At 48.2% G+C, this 23,822-nt stretch overlaps 1 protein-coding gene across 1 annotated transcript in view; it reads left to right on the top strand.

The window, feature by feature from the left end:
- The window catches only part of TENM4 (teneurin transmembrane protein 4), a 593,562-nt gene that overhangs the window by 493,139 nt on the left and 76,601 nt on the right, over positions 1–23,822 (top strand). Inside the window, exon 20 of the mRNA XM_046016487.1 lies at positions 5,102–5,318. Coding sequence (XP_045872443.1) covers positions 5,102–5,318 — 217 coding nt within the window. The remainder of the gene's footprint in view (positions 1–5,101; positions 5,319–23,822) is intronic.

Raw genomic sequence — 23,822 nt, 5'->3', positions numbered from 1 at the left:
GCCCTTATCCCAACTGGGTAGCACTGAGGTGGAAATGCTGGCAGAAACCAGCGCTGCGTGCACAATGTAGCATTTTAGCCTGGGGCGGGCCCTTCAAGCTCAGGGGCACGAGAACTGGAAGCCCTTTGGAAAATGTTCATTTGGTGCCCCAGAGACCTGCATCTTTTGTCTGGTTTTTTTCCTCCCTGCCTCCCTTTTTTTTCCATCTTTCTTTTTACTCCCTGGGCTGACTCTTCTGGACACTTCCTCCCCACTTCCCCTTGCCCATCACGGCTGGGTCTGGCATTGCCGCCCTCCAGCCTCCAGGAGCCTCAGTGGCCCCCACTCCATTTCCTTCTGCCCCCTTCACGTTCACCACGTCAACAGAGAGAGGAAGGAGAAAAGGATGTTTCTTGGGGGGGGGGGTGGCGATGTTCTTTCCTAAAAGTTGGGGTTTAGAGTTCAGGAGGGTTTTACCGAAAATTTTAAGGAAGTAGAGAAAAATCCTCCCTATTTTCCTGGTGTTTTTTGTTTGTCTTTCTGTTTGCCACAAGAAGGGTCTATCAGTGGGAATAGCATACAAACGAAAAACGGACATTTTCTAAGTCAACCGACTTGTGTGTAGTATACGGTTTAGTGAGATACGAAGTCCTTGGAAAGTGTAAATATTCACAAACTAGCCAAACCGGAGAATCATGAAAACTATACATTGATGTGTTTCTAGTCTACCCCAAAATTTACTTTTCTGTCCCCAAAGCCTACTTTTTCCTCTCAATATGCCTCTTCCCAAGTCTTTCACCTCTGCCTAAGAAAGCAAATCCCCCTTCCTAGGCCGCCAGCCTGCCCCGTATCAAGCTGCCATTTGCGCAAAAGCCCGTCTTGTAAAGTGCACTTTTGATAAGAGTTTTGTGCCCCCCAACCCGCGCTCATTTTTGGAACAGGTGCTTCCTTTAATAATGACCATCTCTATTAGCAGAGGGTTAGCCCACATTTACTACTTCACAAATATTTGCTGAATAAACGACGGGGGAGTGTCCACCCAAGAAGGCCTAGGCAGACAGAATCGTTGGCCTGGCCTTGTCACTCTGTCCTATGAAGCATACCCATGAGCCATTCTACAGTCCCAGGACTTTCATGAGAGCCCCGCTTGTGTGAGGTGGCTCCATTTCAGACAACCTCAGTATTCAAGACCCTTGGGTCTCCATTTCCTTAACTTACAGGTGTGCCTCTCAGGCCATCTTTGTCTAATTCAGTTCTTCAAAGCCAGGCTGCATCCAGAAAGGGCCGCCCTGAAATGTACGACGGGAGGGAGCCAGGACTGGTCCGTGGTAAGGATACCTGTCCGAGGGAAGCACCCGGCCAAGGAGCTAACAGGGACTCTTGTTTACCAAGCACAGACTCAGGTGTTGGTCGTCATGCCAAATGCCCCATGTCCGTGATCTCCCCTAACCCACAGCCTATCTGTGAGGTACGTCTGGTCGTGCCATTTATAGATGGGCAGAATTGAAGCTCAGAGCCCTTGCTGAGACTTTCTTTTCCAGTAGAATGGCCAACTGGATCCCAAAGGGCCTCTGATCACAGGAAAGGACCATTTGTTTTTTTAAAATAGATTGCTTAATTTGTTTTTCAAAAGGAAAGATAAGGGGCGCCTGGGTGACTCAGTGGGTTAAAGCCTCTGCCTTCAGCTTAGGTCATGATTCCAGGGTCCTGGAATCGAGCCCCACATTGGGCTCTCTGCTCAGCAAGGAACCTGCTTCCCGCTCTCTCTCCCTGCCTCTCTGCCTACTTGTGATCTCTGTCTGTTAAATGAATAAATAAAATCTTTAAAAAAAAAAAAAAAGAAAAGAAAAGAAAGATAAAAGGAGTGTGAGGAGGCCTGATTCCTGAAGCAAGGATGAAGCCAGGGCAGAAGCTAGAGAAGGAGATACAGCCATACTGAAATGAGCTCCATGTCTGGGGAAGGAGACAGAGAAAATCTACAGTAGAGTGAGGAGAGGGGGAGTGAGTGCTGTGATCGAGTTCACTCAGGGAGACGGAAGGGCACAGAAGAGTGGTATTTCAGCAAGGCTCCTAAATTCATGCATTTCACTTAAGAAATAGTTCCCAAAAGTCTCTTTAGGACTCAAAGAACCTTTCATACTTAAGAAAGACCTGGGCTCAGATTCCAAGTCAGCCCTGCACTACACAAACTTGACCAAGTTACTCTACCACTTTGAGCCTCCAGTTCCTTCTCTCTAAAATGAGGGTGATGGGGCACCTGGGTGGCTCAGTCAGTTGAGCATCCGACTCTTGATTTTGGCTCCGGTCATGCTCTCAGGGTCATGAGATCGAGACCTGCATCGGGCTCCACACTCAGCAGGGAGTCTGCTTGAGATTATCTCTCTCACTCCAAAAAATAAATAAATCCTTTTTTAAAAAATAAGATAATTAAATGAGCGTGATGCTGCCAATAGTGGCTACCTCACAGAGCGAGGAAGATTCAATGACACATTCCTTGAAAGCATTCCTTGTCAAGCATTTAGCACAATGCTTGTGGTCATCATCATCATCGTCATCATTTAATATAATATTAAGAATAATAATTCCTGGCTCACCTGCCCCAGGACTAGAGAACAGGAAGCAGTTCTTCCAAGATGCCACAGAGCAGAATGTTTATAAAGAGGTAAAGGCCCGGCTTCCAGGGTCTGCTTCGGTGGTAAACAAGAGCAGGCAATAGCTAATAAAATTTCAAATTAGGCATGACTTCTCACAGCCCTTCACTTGTGCTCGCTGATTTAATGGTCAGCGTCCCTGCTCGCTGGGATTGAATAATGGAGCATTTCTGCAGAGTTATGGATGCGGCAGCTGAATCTGTCATGCTAACATCAATAGCAGAATGCAAATAACCCGCAGCTCGGGCTGTAATTATGTGTTTAAGCAACGTCTGACAGGGGTAGCACGAGACCGTGTGATGGAGCCTGCCATCCGCAGGAGAAGACCGGGGCTTTGCTAAGCAATCAGTGGGTGTTTCTGGGAGCTGGGACAGGAGCCCTGAGTTAGAGTGCAGGACCGTGCTGGGGTCAGAAGAGGCCTTTCCTCCATATCTCAAGATGAATATGGGAGGTGAGCAGACCAAGGACAAACAGCCCTTCACTTTGGTGAACCATATTGTAGACTCAGGGACAGGAAGGGGAACTACCCCTTAGTAAGTGCTTACTGTGTATCCAGTACTCTGCTAGATTTGGGGACATATACTATGTTTTGTATTTATGTCACAAACACTTACATGACACTTTTATAATCCCCTCGTAAGACACGTTCTGAAACGGAGGCCAGAGAGTTTACGTAACTTGCCTAAGGTCACATAGCGGTAAGTTTCAGAGCCAGGATTTGACCCCAGACAGTCGGGGTCCTAGAGTCCAGGCTGTTCACGCTGTGCTGCCCTCAAGGAAGTCATCAAGTCTTGAATGCCATGAAGAAGTAGGCAAGAAAGACAAGGGATTTTTGTCTGTAATTTACCAAGGGAAAAAACTGGGTTTCAGGGGCGTCAAGTATCTTACCTGACACCAGAATACATCTGAAGCTAGTAAGGGGGTTTGGGGGCTGCCTGTGTGGATGGGGCCCCGAATCTGGCCAGGCTGTGCCATGCTCTGGTACACAGCATCTGTAGTGTAAACCCACGGAGACAGAAGCGAGAGAGGCCTGTCGATGAGGAAGAGGCTGGGGCTCGGAGAGTAAGAAAAGGCATTCGTCCACGGGTGTTCTTAGGTGCAGTTCTGGGACCTGAACTTGAGCCTGAGCTTCATGATGCTCCCACCATACCACCCTGTTGAGATGAACTGAACGAAGGTAGTGGTTTTCTGGCTTTTACGGGCTATCATTTTGTTTCACCCCCTGATTCATTTGTCAAGTCATTCAATTCTCATTTGTGTATTTACTTCACAGCCATGTTTTAGGCACTCGGACTAAGTGCTGGGGACAGAACAGAGATAACCAGAATAGGATCTACGTCTCCAGGGTGGTGGGACAGCTTGCTAATAAACAAGAGAGGCAGAATTTGAACCCAGAGGAACACATGCCCTTAGACTGTTCTCTGCAACAAAGCACACAGAATGTCACCCTGGGCTGTTGTGTCCCCCCCTCCCACCCCCCAGCGGCAGTATCCTCTAATCCCTGGATTTGCTATCCATATTAAGCTATGCCACTGGGTGCCTATGAAAGCACTAATACCACCAAAACTCTGTGGTCTGATGGCATTTCTTTCTTCGTCCTTTGGGAAGCTAGAAGCAGTACTATAATTTTCAGTCCTGAAGAAATTCATCCATGTGGTGGAGAGGATTCCCTGCTAGGGGCTCGTTGGTCAGTGACTGGCAGAAGGCAGAGCTGAGTGTCCCTGGACCTACATGGCAGCCAGCAGCGATGCTGGCGGTCATAGTGTCCCTTCCTCACCCCCAAAGCCAGTCTGTCTCCTGCTCTTACTGCTCTTACCCCTTAAACATCCCTCCAAACCACCCACTGCTCCCCACTTCCACTGTTTCTGCTCTGATCTCTTGTGCCCCCGTGCAACCTCAGAAACGCCCTTGCCACCGCAGAGCCCCCAGCTTCCACTTCAGGCCAGCTTCAATATCCCCTTCCAGATTACAGAAGAGCTTCTCTCAGTGATGCAGATCAGACCATGTCACCCCTGTTTTAAACCTTCCAGGAGCTCCCACTGTCCCCATCCCCATCCCCATCCCGGGGGTTCAGTGCAACTTCTCGAAGGCAGCCCGCGGCCCTGCAAGTTCTTTCACCAGCATTAACAGTCCCTTCCTGGGCCTGTCCCTCACCTTCTCAGTTGAGCTGAGCAGCTCAGACATCCAGTGTGTTCTTCCACCCCTGGGCCCTCATAGAATGCCCTCCGTCTCTTTGAAAAGAAACAGAAACACCCATCGCCCTGTACAAGTTCTTGTCCTTCTCCCCAGCTAGACGAGTGGGCTGGGAGCAGATCTGAAGCCCCTGGATCTCCCTGCAAAGGCCTTGGCTCATGTCAGGTCCTTAATCAACTGTCTCAGTGAGTGGAAAATAGAGATGTGAACGAAGGCGTTGTGGACAGACAGGGCTGGTGGGCCATAGTGGTATGAACTTCATGCTGTCACCCCTGCAGATGGCTTGCTGGACTGCATGGACCCTGACTGCTGCCTCCAGCCCCTCTGCCACGCGAACCCGCTGTGCCTGGGCTCCCCCGACCCACTGGACATCATCCAGGAGACACAGGCCCCGGCGTCCCAGCAGAACCTGCACTCCTTCTACGACCGCATCAAGTTCCTTGTGGGCAGGGACAGCACGCACATCATTCCTGGGGAGAACCCCTTTGATGGAGGGTGAGTACCTTGGGCCCTGGCCCTGGCCGTGGCTCTCTGCGGGAGAACCGAATCAGCTCGGGCCACCTTTGGGGCAGTGGGGGTGGGGGTGGGGGGGAGCCAGGAGGGTGGGTATCTAAGGCTCTCGATGGAATGTCACAGGATGCAGAGAAGCAGCCTCAGGTGCCCACCCTTAGAAAACTGCTATCCCAGGCATTTGGAATTTTAATGAGCCAAGTTGTGTTGTTCCCGCTGGGTGATAGATGGAGAGAGTGAGAAATCAAAGGTCCAAGGGGAATCTTGGATCAATACCCTCTTTGCAGTCAGCTGTTACTGATTCTGCAGTCTCCAGACGAGTGGAAACACTTTAACACTGTTCACCCTCAGAGCCGATGTCCAGAAGATGGTGGGGGGTGGGGGGTGGGGTGCAGTAGCTGCCCCCGCTCAGGCCGTCGGCCCCTGCATTCCTTCACAAGTGTTTGGTTGTATCCGTCACCCACTGGACAGCTGTTCACTGAGGTCCACTCTGTGCCAGGAGCTATGCTGGAATCACGGAGCTGAATAGTCCACTAAGGGGACAAAAAAGACCTCCGGGGTGATCAAGCGGAACTGTGCTCTCAGGGCACTCTGGGACCGTCCTCCAGGAGGTGCTCCTGGGAGAGGAAGACATGACTTAAGAGCAGAGTCTTAGAGATGAAAGATGGTTAACTCAGCCAGGGAGGGGAAGGTGTTCCTGGGAGAGGGAAGAGCTTGTGCAAAGACCAGGGGCTTGGTAAACCAAGCACAGGATCCAGGAGTGACAGGTAATCATACCTCTTGAATGCCTTCCTGTGTAGGGCTGCCTCTTACATGCAGAACTTTCTCTAAAAGTCAGCACAATCAGTTCAGCAGTCACAGATTTCATCTCTTCTGTGTTCATAACTTCCATGCGCCACGGGGACAACGGGGTAGCGGTGAGGGGTGGGAAAGGTGAAGGTTAAAGAGGGAGATGAGCAGGGCTTAGGCATCACTTGAGCCTGAGGAATGCAGGAGAGTCTGTCACTCAAATGCCTTGGGAGACTGTGTTGGCCTTCACCAGCTTGAGGATCTGAGAGCAGCAGCACAGCTGGGAGCAAGGGGATGACCTCCCCCTCGTGGTAAGGGCAAAGAAGGGAGAGTTTGTGGTTCATAAGCAATTCTGGAGCTTACACGGAGGTGGGAGATGTTGATTTGGGAGCCTTCAACAAGCAAGCGGGAGTGGAAACCAGGAGCACACAACAGTTTACTCTGGGAGCATGTGTGAGGGAAGAAGGGCAGGGCCCTCAGAAGGAGCCAGCCCGGGAGGCGGGGTTGTCATCACCAGAGTGCAACCCGGAATCCAAGAAGAAGGCCTCCCTGCTGGGACGGGATGGAGCCCGGGTTCTGGGCTTCACACCACAGGACGGTGGGGTCCAGAGCACATGCCTCTCATGGCCCCAGTCCCTCCCCACAAGGAGCAGGGACAGGACAGGGAAAGTGAAATGGGGGGAGTGCTCCGAGCCCAGCGGGAGGGGCGTAAAAGGAGTGAGGAAAAGCCCTCAAAGTTTAACATTTTTAGAGATGAAAGTGCATTATAGTCCACATCTGCCAACTCACCTCAAGAATCTTGAGAACCTCAGAGGTTAAATGTCTCTGGTAGGAACTTCCTGCTCTTTTATTCGATTGTGTAACTTTCTCTGAATGCTTGTGAGCCTTCCTGTGGCATATATTCTTTTAATCAACCAGGGATAGGCATATTGTTCCCACCAAGGGGAATATTTCTTACTCAGCCTTTCTTTATTGGGCCCATTATGGGATCTGATCAGGGTTCTGGCTGGTTGGATGCTGGTGGTGGTCCTGCCTAAGGAGGGCCCTTACCGTGCCATCCTGATCGGTGCCAGCGAGGACCACATCCCCTGCGTGTCTTCTGGTGACCCACCAAAGTCTGCTGCTTACATGCCATAGATCCCTGGGGGACCCACACAGGCTTTCAGTACTGCGGCTCCAGCAGGTCTGACTTGCAGGGAGCTTGAGAAAGCTGTACCAGGACAAATGGACCTCTTGGCAGAAGGGAAGAGTAGAGGCCTCGGAGTCAGGCCTACTTATGTTTCCAATCCCAGCTCTGCCACTACCGGATGCACGGCTCTGGGCAGGTGGCTTAATATGACACACATATAAATGTCTGCAATCCTCTAAACTGAGTTCTCCAAAAAAGGACTGCATCCTACTCATTTTAGCACTTAGAAGATGCTCAACCAAATACGTGTACATGTTGCCTTGAACAATGAAGAAATGGAAGGAAGGAGGGAGAAGGAGAGAGAGGGAGGAGGAAGGATGGATAGATACATTATCTATTTTACTTAATTTTATCCTGAGGATTCAGGGTCCAGGGAAGTTAAATCATCTGCTAAAAATCATATTACAGATGAGTAGCAGAGGCAGGAGAAGTCGGCTCCCAGATCATTGTTTATGTACCTGTCACCCTCAGTTAAACTACAGATGCTTTGAAAGCAGAGAACGCTCATCTCTCCAGACCTATCACACTTAGGGCAAGGCCTGGAATATGGTATTCACTCTCCAAATAAATGGATAACAGAAGCTTCTAGATGTTACTGTAAAAATTCCTTTCACCTAATATGTGCCCAAACCATTAGGCCCCTGCTCCTCGCTCGTCTAGATTCAGAAGAAACAGCAGTCTGTCACTACTCAGTATCCACAAGCAGAATTTTATGTTAAAAAAAAAATGTCCAAGTGACAAGAAACCTGGAAACATGAGGCATCAAATGCTTTTGTCATTGGATGCCCATGGGGTATCCGTTGTCTTGATCTGGGCCCTCAGAGGGGTGCTTATTTGCATAGTTGGGGTAAAGTGGAACCCCTTACCAGGTTTGGGTTGTGGCCTTCCTTCCTCTCATACGACAGAATGTGGCTTCATGGAAAAGCCCAGAGTCTGAATCTTGGCTTTACCTCCCATCGTCTCGTGTGATGTCAGAGGAAATGATTTAACTTTTGTGTGTGGGCCTCCGGTTACAAATGGGATGTGATGCTATTTGTGATGCCATTGAAAGGGTTATCTGAAATAAAGCACCTAGCACAGGGCTTCATACTTAGGTGGTCAGTAAGTGGTTGCTTTTACGGCAGCGGCATGGCCTAGTGAAAATAACACAACATTTGGAATCAGCCAACTGGATTTATTTTATTTTATTTTATTTTATTTTATCTAAATTCAGTTAGTTAACATATAATGTATTATTAATTTCAGGGGTAGAGGTCAGTGATTCATCAGCTGTGTATAACATCCAGTGCCGTTTCATCACATGTCCTCCTTAATGCCCATCACCCCGTTACTCTGTCCCCCAAGACCCTTCGCTCCAGCAACCCTCAGTTTGTTTCCTTTGGTGTAGAGTCTCTTATGGTTTGTCTCCCTCTCTGATTTCATCTTGTTTTATTTTCCCCCTCCCTTCCCCTCTGGTCCTCTGAGCTGTTTCTTATATTCCACATATGAGCAAGATCATAGGGTATTTGTCTTTCTCTGATTGACTTCTTTCATTTAGCGTTAATACCCTCTAGTTCCATCCACGTCATTGCAAATAGCAAGATGTCATTTTTTGATGGTGGAAAGTATTCATACGTGTGTGTGTGTGTGTGTGTATGCATGCCACCTCTTCTTTATTCATCTCAGACAACTGAATTTAAAGTCTTTTGCATCCACGTTCTAGCTGTGTGGCCTTGGGAAAAGTCCTTAACCTCTCTGAGCTTGAATTTCCTCATCTGTAAGAGCAGGGTAATAATGTTTACTTTGCAGAGTTGCCATAAGAATTAAAAGAAAAACACAAAGTACATAAAGTCATCACCTAGTACTGGCCGCACCAAAAGTGCTCGCTAATTGGATGATGATGACGATGCTGATGGAGAAAAAGAAGATGATGATGACAGTGGTGATGATGACATTGTTAAAAAGAGTTTCTCACTCCTTTAACTGGACGTGCAACTTGGTAGTAACCTGTCCTCCAGGGAAGTCCAGCAGCCACGGAGAAAGGAGCAAGGTTTCGACTGTTGAATTCTTATTTGAGGAAAGGAAAGAGCAGCATTGTGCCTGCCAGCTGTCAGCTGGGGTCCTCGTTAGGGAGGAATCCAGTGGCACTTCTCCAGAGAGCGGGCTTTCTGATGAGCAGGCAGACCTGACCTGGTGCCTGTGCCTGACAGAAAACCCCACATTCTCCTGCACCCCACACACTATGGCACAACCTGTAGAGTCCACACAGGAGTCCATTTAACAGGCTTCACAACGCAGGCTGTCACCCAGAGCCGCGGCAGCATTTCTGAGCCCGTCGAGGACAGGCAGCCCCAGAGGTGCCTTCCTGCACGCCGCGGGCTCCCAACTGGGTCTCTGACTCGGGGAAGCACACGGGTGAGCATGCTGGGACCACGGGACAATGTGGACTGACTGGAGTGCCCTTCCATGGGGGAACCAAGCAAGCTGGTCTTCAGGGCCCAGGGCTGTCTGCAGAACACTTTTCTTCAGAGGCCTCACCCCAGAGCTGAGATGAAGAAGCGGGAGGCTCTCAGATCTGCCGATGACACCAGGAATTCTTTGGGGAGCTCCTTCTGCTTCTGCGCAATGACGCAGCTGGCCTCCAAGGACCTGGAGCAAGGCTGGCCTTCCTAGAAGGAGGGGCAGCCGCACTTCGGGACCTGAGGACCCCCACCAAGCATGGTAGGCTCTAAGCTGGGCTGGACTCCTTGGAGCCAAGCATAGAGCTTGACTCTGAACTAAAGCAGAAGGATTGTCAAAGGACTTGGAGTAAGGAAGCCCTCCGGGACCCTGTCTGGCTCATGTGTGTCCTCAGAGCCCAGCACAATGCCTGGCCCAGACCAGGTGTTTCATACAGGTTTAACGAGTGCCGTAGCTCTGTTGACATTCTGCCCCTGCTGTCCTCAAGTCCACATAAGGGACAGAGGTGTGAGTGGCTTCTGTTGATGTAACACAGGTGGGAGCAGACAGAGCAAGCAGGAAAATCACCATCACCAGGTTAGGTGGCTGGACTACTATCTTTCCTTCCCAGCTTAGAGGGCCCCCTCTGCTCCATGGAATATCTGTCCCTCACCTGGAGTCATGGGGAAAATACAACCCACTGAGTGGAAGAAAGGGGCCACTCGGGTCTGTAAGTGACAGATGGATCCTCAACTGACCATGAAAGGAGGGACAGATAACAGGATCCAGACAATAAAGCTTGGGATCAGGCAATTGGGAAAGAGGGTAGCTTGAGACATTTCCTCCTCAGAGAACACTCAAGGCCATTACGTCCCTATGACACAATTTTGGTTGCTTCTCTACTCTTGGGAAGGACAGGCAGACATCCCTTCAGCGAATAGCTATAGATCGCCAGTGCCAGATGGTAGAAAGCGGTTCTGACAAAAGAACCACCCTGAGTTATTTGAATATCAGTTCAGAATAGGTTTGAGGACACAGTGTGGGTAAGAGAAATGTGAGGTGGTCTAGTCTTTCTGGGCCCCTGTAAGCCTGATAGCTTATAAACTCACTCAAATGAGAAAGTTGGGTGTGGACAGATTGCTATGAAAGTCCACTGATGGAAGTGCCTGGGTGGCTCAGTCGGTTGGGTTGGGCGTCTGCCTTTAGCTCTGGTTATGATCCCAGGGTCCTGGGTTTGACCCCTGCGTTGGGCTCCCTGCTCAGCTGGGAGTCTGCTTCTCCCTCTGCCCCTCCACCATGCTTGTACCCTCTCTCTCAAATAAGTAAAATCTTAAAAAAGAAAGAAAGAAAGAAAAAGAAAAAGAAAAGAAAAAAAAAAAGTCAGCTGATGGGACACACTGAGCCCAAAGAGAAAAGACTTGAGGAGTCAGGGGACTTTGGAAAAAGAAAGGGGGGGGGGTGACCAGAGCATTCATCCCAAAGGAGGCAGAGGATCATATGCTGTGGAGAGGGTCAGAGCCTTGGGAGAGCAGACTGGCCAGGCTCTGAGGGGTACAGAGCTGCCCCACAACGCAAGCTGTGTTTGGCACATACGGCTCTGTGCAAGGCCTTCAAGAAGATCCGCATCCATAACCTCTTACCTGGAGGGCTCTTCGTGTGTCCCGTCCTTTGTTAGTCATTGAACCCCTAGTGCCAAGCAGAGAGGTTGGCACAGACTAAGCCACAAAGATAGGACAATGAATCGGCAAGTCAGCTAATCAGCCAGTGCTGAGTGCCTGAAGAGAGGCAGAAACAGAGTGTCCCAAGAGTTCAAAAGCATGGCTGTCACCCCTCAGGGGCTGCGTCTGGCACCTCTTTTTGTCTGCAGGACCCAGCACAGGCCTGGCCCAGTGGAGCCAACTGTCTATGTTTGATTTTGAATATGAATGAGCAACCCAACAAGGGAGCTCCTGAATGAGACTTCTGGTGGGGCGTGGCCTTTGGCCTGAGACAAAGACTTCAGTCAGGGTGGCAGGCCATTAAAACATTATTTATCCTACTTCTGGTCCTAACAACCCGTTAGTGTGTCATGGAATCAATGTAGCGAGTCGAAACCATTTTTTTAAAAAGAGGTGAATTTCAATGGAATGGGGTACAATGGAATGGCAGCTATCGGTGCAACTCCGTTGCAGCTCCGTGCAAAGGGTAGTTATTGCATGAAACGTGGTTGGCTGTGTGCGTGCGCACATGCGCGTGCCACTGAATAAGCTGCATTGCTTAGTGTTGGTTGCAGTTGAATGAGACTTAAAAGTACCTTCTAGACTGAGGAACTGACAAGACTTTCCGGGATAATCAGGGATTTGAAAGAATTTTAATGTGGCTGGAGCATAATTACGGCGACACTGTTCTCCAAATCAAAAGTCAAGAGCCGTGCTCCAACATTTGACATCAAGATGGTCTCAGGAGGTCTGGGGTACCTGATCCTGGTGTGCAGAGGGGCCGCGGGAGAGGGAAGAACAGGGGGACTATGCGGGCATACAGGTGGGTTTGGAGCAGGAACCGATAAAGATCCGTCCCTGGCCTGTTCGCTGACCAGACCAGAGTTTGTCCTCTCAGTTAGGACTTAAAACTGGACAATAAGAGAAATGAAATAACCTTGATGCCATGTAAGTCTTCAGAATTTACTTCAGATCCTTTACAAAGACACGAAGTTTCCAAAAATTTTGAAAGCCAGGGTTTCAAAGACGAAAAAAATAACAGAAGTGTGTGTGGGCGGGGGGAGATCCCATATGCACTCTGGTGGCAGAGCAGTTACAGAAAGGCATTTGCCTGCCACCCCCCCATCTGCAGCCGCCAGCCCTGGGCTGTGGACAGCCCTCGGAGAGCCCTCAGAGAGCCTGAGTGGTAGAGACCATCTAATGGAGCTCAAATAAACACCAGCTTCCTGACAGCTGGCCTCTGAGTGAATTTATTATTGAATTACACTCCTGCGTCTCAGAACAAGCTGAACTGACAGGCTACCCCATCAGTTTAAGAAAAGGGGGGCAGGGAGAAAGACAATGATAAATTACCCTGACGGAAGATGGAAGAAGGTAAGGATCCTGCTTCCTCCAAAATGTCAGCCATTATATATTATTCATGTTGGTTTTTAAAAAAAAAATCCCTCCCCACACTGAAATGAATGTTTATGATGATAAAGCAATGAGGTGAATTTAATTCAGGATGCAGGCAGCAACTTCTCGCATCATCCTGATGAGTAGCTAACAGCTCCTCCTCTGCCACTTGATCGTCCGGTTACTGATCTCAAAACCGAACTACGATCTCTGCTCGGTAGCTGCAGCTGGTTCCTAGCTGTCCATCACGGCAGACATTAGCAGAGCGCTGTGCCGAAGCGGGAGCCACTCGGGGTTTACCCGGGGAGAGCCTGCATTCAAGTCCCGGGGTGAATGAGAGCAGATGACCTCGGGTGAGCGAGGCTTCAGGTCCTCCTCTGTGACGTGGGGCTACCAATTCCCACCCTGCAGGTTGTTGGGAAGATTAAATGAGATAAAATACCTGAAAGCCTGCCGGCTGGCGCGGAACACACATTTAGTAATGACACCTACCATTTACGGAGGATGTTCCGTGCGTCAGCATGGTTTGAAATGCTTTGTAGTTTTCCTAAGTAGTAACACCTTTATGTCTCCCCGCAAACCCTATGACACAGGGACTTCATCACCCTTCTTTTACAGACAGGAAACTGAGGCACAGAGAAGTTGAGTAACCTGGCCAAAGACATAGGGCTTATAAGGGGCAGAGTCAGCTTTTTTTTTAGAGTAGACAAGCACGATCAGGGGAGGAGGGGCAGAGGGAGAGGGAGCGAGAGAGAAGCAGACGCCCTGCTGAGCACGGAGACCCAAGACAGGGCTTGATCCCACCGCTCTGAGATCAGGACCCGAGCTGAAATCAAGAGCCAGACTGACAGAAGCACCCAAGTGCCCCAGCAGAGCCAGCATTTGAAGCCAAACCAATTGCCCCTGGAGCCCGTGTGCCGAGCTCTGTTCTCTGCTTGGTCGTTCATAGTCCCACCTCTCCGCATCTTCAGTCTGGAAATCTGTACAGGGCGATGCTGCTGCAACTCCACAACCCCGGCTGGCCCCGGCTTTCTATCCGGTTCTGTCCAGCGTGACGTAAAGTGAATGTGCACTAGGTCTTCGCACTTCAGAGCACAGCCTCGGAGGCAGGTAGCCCAGGCTTGCCTCCCAGCCCCACCCTTTGCTGTGTACCCCTTTGTTGTGACCTTGGACAGGTCTCCCCTGTGCCTCATTTTCACCACCTGCCGTATGAGGATACTAACCCACACCTCATGGGGATGTCTGAGGATGAAATGAGATGTAAAACACTCACATGTCAGGGCAGTACGCCTTCAGTACGTGTTAGTAATCCCCATCACAGAGAGCAAGAGTTAGCCTTGGCATTCGCAAGGACATTAGTATTTGTATAGGCTTTAGTGTCACTCTGAGAACCGGGGGAAGAATGAGAATCTTAGCCAGAAGCGTGAGTGCCATTACGGAATCGATGCCAGTGCCCCAGCACCCGGGCAGGCAGAGGTGAGCGGACTTTGAGATCACCAGCTCTTTGTGGTAGAAGACGAAACGTGGAGGTCAGAGAAAGCTCTTGGCTCAGCAGAACAGTAGCAGGACTCTCCTACATCCTGGAGAACCTGGGGTCCCGAGGGAGGGCTCTCTCAAACAGTAATTCCCGTGCTTGTAAGTCAGGGACTTACCTGATCCTGATAAATTTCAAGCAATAAGAAGTAAAAATAGCACGAAGTCAAGCATCGCGTTACGAACACGTGCTTCAGGTCAGGACTCACCAAACACGTCTGCAGCGAGTCTAAGCGGCCCTCCAGTCTGATCCCTGCAGGGTCAAGAGTCGGTTCTAAGTGAACTCTGCTGAGACGGGCTATGATGTGGAGAAATGCTACCTCTGGACAGTGTTCTGGTAAAAGAAAGAGTTGTGCCCGTGTGCCTTCCTATGTCTGTCTCCTCCTCCCACCCCCACAGGGCCCTGTGGGGTCTAACCTGCAGGCCTCTAGAACCAACCCCAATCTGAAGAGAAGGCTTCGAGCAGCCCCAGCCACTCAGTCTCAGGTCCGTCAACTGCTCTGTTGTCTGACCAGTGGCTCGCCAGCTCTGCCAGATGGGTTTCTGCCTTGTCCCAACCACACTTCCCAGCCACACTTTCTGTGCCCTGAGGTAAGCAACTCGGTAGCCCTGCCAGCCAAGGACTCAAGCCTTGCCTTCTCTTGCCAAGCTCTCGCCCCTGCCACATCTGGTTCTAGAGCTCCATCCCTGCTCTGCTTAGGAACCTGGCAACACATGGAACATCCACGCCTGTGGGAGCCATCTCATCATGGCCGTGCCCCTGTCAGATCCTCCTGCCCTGTCCCTTGTATGAGCTGGACCTTCTGTATTTCTCCTCAGCATTGTCCCCAACTCAGGAAGTGAGTCTCACTGTGGTCTACCCTTGTCTCTCCTTTCTGGGCAAAGCAAGAGAAGTCTCCTCCCTTTTCCAGGTGAAAGCAGGACCCGTCCTGTGCTCTGACAGGAAGACAGGGCATGCAGTCACGGAAACGACTTGCGCACTGAGAGACTGTATCTGGAGTCATTTGTTAGCAGAGCTGCCTTGAGTTTTTCTAACAGCACAAACCATCTCCTGAGAAGTCTTCTCCAAAGCAGGCCTCTGGCTACATAGCACAGAGAACAGCCTGTCTGGACCTTCCATGTCCATGTCCCCAGTGTTTCCAAGCCACATCCCAGACAGCACCCTTGCTCCTCCAAAATGATCTCTACGGGCCAACCACTCTCAGTCCTGCTTCTCCTTTGCCACAACCAATGGATTCATTTCTCTCACATACAGTGTTAGGAATAGTCAAGGGCTCCCTGTAGGAAATGACTCAGCCCTAAGCATCAGCATTCGGCAGTCCGGTTGCCCACAGGCTTGGGTGATCTGACCTGTGGCCTGGGAGTTCATATTCCCTGAGTCTCTGAAGGACTCAACAGCCACATGAAGCTAGGAGGTGACAGAACGGTGGCTTCCAAGCTCTGCAGCAGGTGCAGCCTGAGGGCCCAGGAGACACTAGTAGCTGCTGGGCCATCTTGTCACTAGATGTCCCCAGGTGGTGTCAGGGTACCATAACACCAGGTGGTGGGGTGCCCTGTCAGCACCCCAGCTTTGATGTGTGTTCACGGGGATCCCCATCCAGCTCCAGAGATCACGTACCGCACCTGTAAATGAGGGAGCTGGATTCAGTCACCCCCAGGACCCTTCTCCCATTACTCTGAAGACTGGATTTTTCGTTCCATCTCTCCAGATATACACAAAATAGCCTGAGAGAAAAAAAGTCCTTTTTCTGAATGAGTCCTTTTTCTGAATGAACTGGAGTACTTTCCTGTGATGTTTATTCTGTGTACCCAGCAAGTGATCTGGAAGCCTCTGGTAGAGTCTAAACTGAACCCAACTCCAGTCAGGACCCAACATGGCAGTCAGAAGAACAAACGTCAGGTATGTGGGAAGTGTAGGAATGTTTGCATGTCATGCTGGCATGACTTGGTAGGCAGCTCCCCTTTTTATCCCATGCTAGTTTTACTTCCAGATACAAGGATTTTTTTAAAAAGATTTTATTTATTTATTTGGCAGACAGAGATCACAAGTAGGCAGAGAGGCAGGCAGAAAGATAGAGGAAGGGAAGCAGGCTCCCCACTGAGCAGAGAGCCCGATGCGGGGCTCGATCCCAGGATGCTGGGATCATGACCTGAGCCGAAGGCACAGGCTTTAACCCACTGAGCCACCCAGGTGCCCCCAGATACAAGGATTTTTAAAAAATCAAATTATATTCATTCCAGAATGTCAGCAACTCAGACAAGTGGATTGTGTCTAATTTATTGTTAGTTATTTAACTGCTTACCATATAGTAGGAAATAAAACAGTAACTAACAGCACTACCCTCCTGTAGTTTGCATAAGTAAATAAGAAAATGGATGACTAAATATCTTCCCTACTGCTCAGTACTGTGTGTAGTACACAGTAGGTGCTCAATTAAACTTCCAATAACTGAACCCTATTCTCATTTACCAAGCCTCTGTCCGTGTTTCTCACCATATATATCTATTTTTTATTTGGGGCTAATTGAAATAGCTACATTCATTTTTTTTTTTTTTTTGCTTTCACCATCATCTTTCACTCATTTATGTGATATTCATTGATTTCTGTCCTCAACATTTACTGAATGCATCCTATGGATCTAATCCTGTGCTAAGCATTGGGGTTACAAAGGTGGAAAGAACATGGTTGTTGCCCTTAAAGAACTCACAATCTAGAAGAGAAGAGGAGATGTTTGAACTAAGGAATACACTTTAGTGGGATAAGTGTATTGTGCTGTGTCCACCGAAGGAGGGAGTGACTTCTTTGTACCAGGGAAATCAGGAAGAGCCTCACTGAGAGGCAGGCCCTAAAAGAGAGGTTAATAGGAATGAGAAAGACATTCAAGGCAGGCAAACAAACAGAGACAAGGGCAAAGAGGTGTGGAAATACATGCAAGACAAGGATATGAGAAGTAACTTAACATGGCAGCAACACAGGACATGAGAATGGAAAAATGGGACATAGCCTGCAGAGACCAGCGGGGGCCAGATCCTGAAGGGTCTTCTATGCCAAGCTGAAGAGTTTGGACTTTGTCTGGAAACAGTGGGTACTGCAGAAATGACTTAGATAACACAGAGTCCCTGGTGATGTGGTGAAACAACAGTGATAAAGTTTGGACAGTTGGGGAGCTCTTAGATTCGAAAGTCTCCTTCCTCAAGAGAAGATCTGGTCCAATTCCCTGCTCTCCAGTAAGTCAGAAACATTTAAAAGTAAGTGACTAGATCCAGTTCTGTTGGTTTGGGCCTAAGGTCATTGAAAAAAAAAAAAAAAAAACAAACACGAAGAGCTTTGAAATAAGTTAAAAAGAATGAAGCACAACTAGAAGTTAACTTTTGAATATAATAATATAGAGCATATTCAAGGCTATTTCATAAAAAGAAATCAAAAACACACACTATTGTAACTCTGGTGCAGGGCAGTGGTCCCAAGGTGGGTGCTCAGGGTGGTCCATGAGGTACAGGGAGAAAATATTAGAGCATCTGTATTTACTTTTGATCTTAAAAAGTAAGAACGAGTGAATGTTTTACTCATGTGGAACACTAGGTTTTCATTGATTTGCTCCCTTGGTCCGAATGTTAGTCGGTAACAAGATGCTCTTAGAGAAACAGTGGACTTTTTGCGGGTTTAATTCTAGTGTCTTACAGTATGACTACTCTGTGTGTGTGTGTGTGTGTGTGTGTGTGTGTGTGTGTGTGTATTTAACATCTAGTTTAACTAAACTTAGGTACAAAATGGTCCAGTGTCATCAAAAGATTCTTATAAAGTAGCTACAGATCAAAGACGATATACCGTGAGTCCACGCAAACAAAAAAATGGCAGAGCTGGTACCTCTAGTACAGAGTCTTCAACTCCACTATGAAGTTAAAACCAATAATGATCATTTTCCTCCAGTCTAACAGAAAAGGTAATCAAGATTCAGAACATTCAAGAACCTAAAAATAGTTAATCCAAAGATTCAACGTCATCAAGAAAACTGTTTGAAGTATGGGCACACCTCGGAGATACTGCTGGTTTGGCTCCAGACCACTGAAATAGAGCAAATATTACACTAAAGTCACGTGAATTTTTCCCAGCACATACAAAATTTATGTTCACATTTTATCGTAGACTATTAAGTATGCAATATAATTATGTCTGAAAAACAATTTATATACCTTAATTTAAAAATACTGTATCACTAAAGAATGCTAACCATCATCAGAGCTTTCAGTGAATTATAATTTTTTGCTGGTCAAGGGTCTTACCTCGATGTTGATGGATGCTGACTGATCGGGGTGGTGTTTGCTGGAGGCTGGGGCAGCTGTGACAGTTTGTTAAAATAAGACAAGAATGAAGTTTGCTGCACTGATTGACTCTTACTTTCATGAACAATTTCTCTATAACGTGTGATGCTGTTTGATAAGCATTATACCTACAATAGAACTTCTTTCAAAATTGGAGTCAATCCTCTCTCACTTGCCACTGCTTTATTAACTTGGTTTATGTCATATTCTAAATCCTTTGTGTCAGTTCAGCCATCTTCACGGCATCTTCACCAGGAGTAGATTCCTTTTCAAGAAACCACTTCTGTTGCTCATCCATGAGAAGTAACTGCTCATGCGTTCAAGTTTTATCGTGAGATTGTGGCAATTCAGTCACATCCTCAGGCTCCACTTGTAATTCTAGTTCTCATGCTATTTCTACCACATTTGCAGTTACTTCCTCTACTGAGGTCTTCAACCCTTCACAGTCACCCATGAGGGTTGTTGGAATCCACTTCTTAACTCCTGTTCATGTTGATATTTTGACCTCTTCCCATAAATCACAAATATTCTTCATGGCATCTAGAACACTGAATCCTTTCCAGAACGTTTTCAATGTACTTTCTCCATACCTGTGAGAAGAATTGTTATCTATAGCAGCTATAGCCTTACGAGACATATTTCTTAAATAATGAGACTTGGAAGTGGAAATGACACCTTGATCCATGGGCTGCAGGATGGATGTTGTATTAGCAGGCACGAAAACAACATTCATCTTGTCCATCTCCATGAGAGCACTCAGGTGACCAGGTACGTTGTCAATGAGCAGTGATATTTTGAAAGGAGTCTGTTTTTCTGAGCAGTAGTTCTCAATAGAGGGTTTAAAATATTCAATAAACCATCTTGTAAACAGATGATGTACTGTCTTCCAGACTTTGATAGTCCATTCATGGAGCACAGGCAGAGTCAATTTAGCGTAATGCTTAAGGGCCCTAGGATTCTCAGGATGGTAAGCCAATGAGCACTGGCTTCAACTTCAAGTCATTAGCTGCAGTGGCCCCTAACAAGAGACTCACTCTGTCTTTTGAAACTTTGAAGCCAGGCACTGACTTCTCCTCTCTAGCTATGGAAGTCCTCGACGACATCTTCTTCCAGTAGAAGGCTGTTCCATCTGCATTGAAAAGCTGTTGTTGGGAGTGGCCACCATCATGGTTTACCTCAGCTAGATCTTCTGGATAACTTCCTGCAGCTTCTACGTCAGCACTTGCTGCTTCACCTTGCAGTTTCTGTTATGGAGATGGCTTCTGTCCCTCAGTTTCTGTTATGAAATAGAATCTCAAGAACCAACCTCTGCTGGACTTCACACTTCTCTTCTGCAGCTTCCTCACCTTCTCTCAGTCATCATAGAATTGAAGAGAGTTAGGGCCTTGCTCTGGATTAGTCTTTCACTTAAAGGAATGTTGTGGCTGGCTTGATCTTGTATCCAGACCACTCAAACTTTCTCCATACCAGCACTAGGCTGTGCTTACCATTCATGCATTCACTTGAGTAGCACTTTTAGATTACTTCAAGAATTTTTCCTTTGCTAACTTGCCTAACTGTTGCAAGAGGCCTAGCTTCCAACCACCTCAGCTTTCGCAACAAGCCTTCCTCACTGAGTTTAATTATTTCTAGCTTTTGATTTAAAGTGCTGGAACACTTAGGAGCCCTTGTGGGGTTATTAATGGGCCTAATTTCAATACTGTCGTGTCTCATTGAACATGGAAGCCTAAGAAAAGAAAAAGAGACAAGGGAACAGCTGCTGGAGCGGTCAGAACACACTCATTTACCAATTAAGTTCGCCATCTTACGTGGGCACGGTTCATGGTGCCCCAAAACAATGACAATAGTAATATCAAAGTTCACTGATCACAGAGCGTCATAACAAATGTAATGATGGTGAAAAAGCTTGAAATGTTAACAAGAATTACCAAAATGTGACACAGAGACATGAAGTAAACAAATGCTGTTGGAAAAAGGGCGCCAATAGACCTGCTTAATACAGGGTTGCCACAACCCTTCTATTTGTTTATCTGGGAAGCCCAACAAAACCAAGTATGCCTATGTGCATTTTTATCCATTAAACCTTGCACCAAATGCATGTTATTTTCCCCAGTGTTAGCTATTGATGGCAGCACACATGTACAAGTTATTAATAAATATAAATACATCCTAAGAGCCTGCTCAGACATGTTGACAGAAAATGTGTATAATCAAAAAGACCCTTACAAGCCTGCTCTGGTGACGTGAACACTGATTTTTAAGGCAGCGCAAACAAACTGATATTCTCCACCTCTTAGGTGTGTATTTGTGTCAGAGGGTAAGTTACTTTGAGAGGTGAGATGACTTTGCCGAGTTCTCATGGATGATAAATGACAGCTCCTTAATTTGAATCCTGGCTTTCCAGCGACTTGCAAGATTGGGCAAGTCCATTCCCTGTTGAGACTTTATTTTCTCACCTCCACAATGAGAGATAGGAAAGCTTAGAAAGGAAGGTCCCTCCTAACATGGCGTGACCCAGTGGGTTCCCAGGAATACATGTATAGATGGAAGATGTCAGACTAGAAAAGCTGGTTAGGGAAACTGAGGCAGCTCAGTGAGGTGGAGAGCCAGAAAGGGAGGACAGTGGAACAGCTGGTGTGGCCAGGCTGGAAGGAAGGTCATGGAGGCTTCAGGGAGAACAGGGTCAGGCTTTGACGGGAATCCGCTTGCAGGGAGTGGTTTAATACGCTGTGGAGTGAGGCTTCTCATGTGGCCCAACTGAGGTTCTTACAAAACCCTGCATAAAGTCTAGTAGATGCTGGAAAGATCCCCAGTCAATCAGCATGAGTTAGCAGAAAACAGTTTAAGGATCCGTGTAAGTCAGGCATGTAAAATCTATTTAAGAATGCAATGCAAAGGAGTGATTTGCATAAACAAGAGGGGCACAGAGTAAGCAGTACTTTAAGTCAGAGAAAAGGGGAAGTTACTTTTTGCCACCTGGATCCCAAGTGATTATTCCATTCTCCTGAATACCAATTTCAGTAGCTGTTTTCAGGTAATAACTAAAAAGTTAAAGCTGCAACTCTTCCCCCTTCACCTTCCTTTATCCGCTCATGTAATGCGCAGCAAATAGCAGATCTAACTTAATTCCTGACGTTCACCGTTTAAAGTCTTCAAAGAAAAGGGAGGTGCAGAGGAGGAGGCCAAGACATAGGGCTGCAAGCTAAGGTGGGGCGGGCTCCCCCCGGGGGAAGAAACCCTGTGGGCTGACCAGACCAGCTAGAAAGGGCCAGCCCCTCCAGCCCTCTGCTCCTGGGCCGAATCCCTATCAAGGTCGCGTGGCTCCGACTTCTCAGGCCTCGCCCCCACCTTCAGCTAAAGACATCAGTTCTTTATTCATCCAGTAGGTAACGTATCAAGAGCTTACTCTGTGCCCTGCATTCGGATTCCAGGGCAAGCACCTGTTTTGGTGGAGGGGCTCTTCTGCCTCCTTAGAAATGAACGTCATTCAGCCAAGGCAATGCCGCGCCTGTCCTCATGGAGCACGTGGTCTGTCAGGGAAGATGGTCCCTGTGGCATGACACCGCTGAGGTGTTACACAGGCAGGCCAGGGGAGCGGGGGGAGCGGGGATGAGGAGTAACACTTGGTGGGTGCTCCACGTGGGTACTGAGGGTAAGCAGGTGGTTTTCAGGTGAACGGTGGAAGGTTCCATGGAGAGGGAACAGCTCAGAGATACATGTAAGGATTGTGTGAGTGCCATGAAGCTTCTGAAACAAGGTGGAACAAGGCTCCTTGAACTAGACCGGGTAGCACTATATTGAAACCATTATACATTCTTAAACGTGCATTAGGTTCTGTTTGACGTCAGGATGGGGAAAATTTCAGGCTGGATGGGCAGTTGAGAATGGCGGTCCAGAGAGATCAGATGCCTCTCCAAAGTCATACCGTCAGTTACCAGAGTTAGAACTGGGGACTGACTCCCTGCCCAGGATGCTTTCCACCACACCCCAACCCCCACCTCCCCCTGACCCACACTTGAGGTTCATTTCTTATTTGCTTGATTCTGTTTCGAGGTGTCCTTGTCTCTCCAACGGTTTCCTCTCTTGACCCCAGACCTGGTCCCTGTCCTCGGGAAGCAGTCAGGCAGATCTTCCTCCTCACTGGCTTCGGTAAAGGGCACCTCATTCTGGCCCCGAGTGTGGGATTGGACTAATGCCAGTGTGTGTGATGCTCCCCTCCCCCCTTGGCATGATCACTCCTTCCTGGCAGGGTTCACTCAACCTAATTGCTTGTTTTGTACCCCAGCTGCCTGACATATGCCAAACCCATGTGTTGACTCACTTGTGTCAGAGACAGCAACACTCGAGCATTTCACATTGGCTCTGGGGAGCTCCAGCAAGCAAGTGGGGACTGTAACTCATGCATTTACCACTCCAGCACTTAGCTTATTAAGTAGGTGCTCAGGTTGTTCATTCAAGTGAGTTTTAGTGACTGTAAGTATGTAACATCGTGGTGACAGAAAGGACCTGGAGGTAAGAAGCCCTAGCTTGGCGCATCAGTTCAGCCAGTGAAAGTCTTGTCTGTATGACCTTGAGCAAATTTTTCCTCTCTGCATTTCAAGTCTTTGATCATTTTTTCACCCAACAGACACTCAGGGAGCAAGATCCCAGGCTTACCCTAGCCACTAAAGATGTGGTCCCAGCCCTCCTCAGGCTCACACATACGTGCAAATGTGTCAATTTAGCTCTGTAAGCGTGAATGGTAGAGTTCTATGACTGTCACGGCCAGGGAGAGATACGTGGAAGTATCTGGAGAAGCCTAGAGGAAAGGTGATTAATTGTGCCAGGGAGAGTTGGTAACAGCCTTGCTGAGGTGATGACAGCTTAGATGGGAATCTGAGGACAAGGAAAAAATAATACCCCACAACTCCATGATGCCCAGACAGTGACCAAGGGAAAGCAAAACGTGTCAGACATAGGACTGGTCATAAGGGGGTCGTGTGAGCCAACTGGGGAGCCACATGGAGGACCGTGCTCTGTCCCACACGTTTCTGATTTCTCACCAAGGTGGTCTTCCAACATAGAATTTCATAGTCATAGCTCAAGCTGTTTCTTAGCCTCATTGACCCTACGTGTGGGGTCAGTGTTCCAATGGTGCCCAGAAGC

The sequence above is a fragment of the Meles meles genome, chromosome 8 (assembly GCF_922984935.1).
Source record: "Meles meles chromosome 8, mMelMel3.1 paternal haplotype, whole genome shotgun sequence".
Taxonomy (NCBI): domain Eukaryota; kingdom Metazoa; phylum Chordata; class Mammalia; order Carnivora; family Mustelidae; genus Meles; species Meles meles.
The sequence above is the reverse complement of the archived record's forward strand: the minus strand, read 5'-3'. Positions and strand labels throughout refer to the sequence as shown.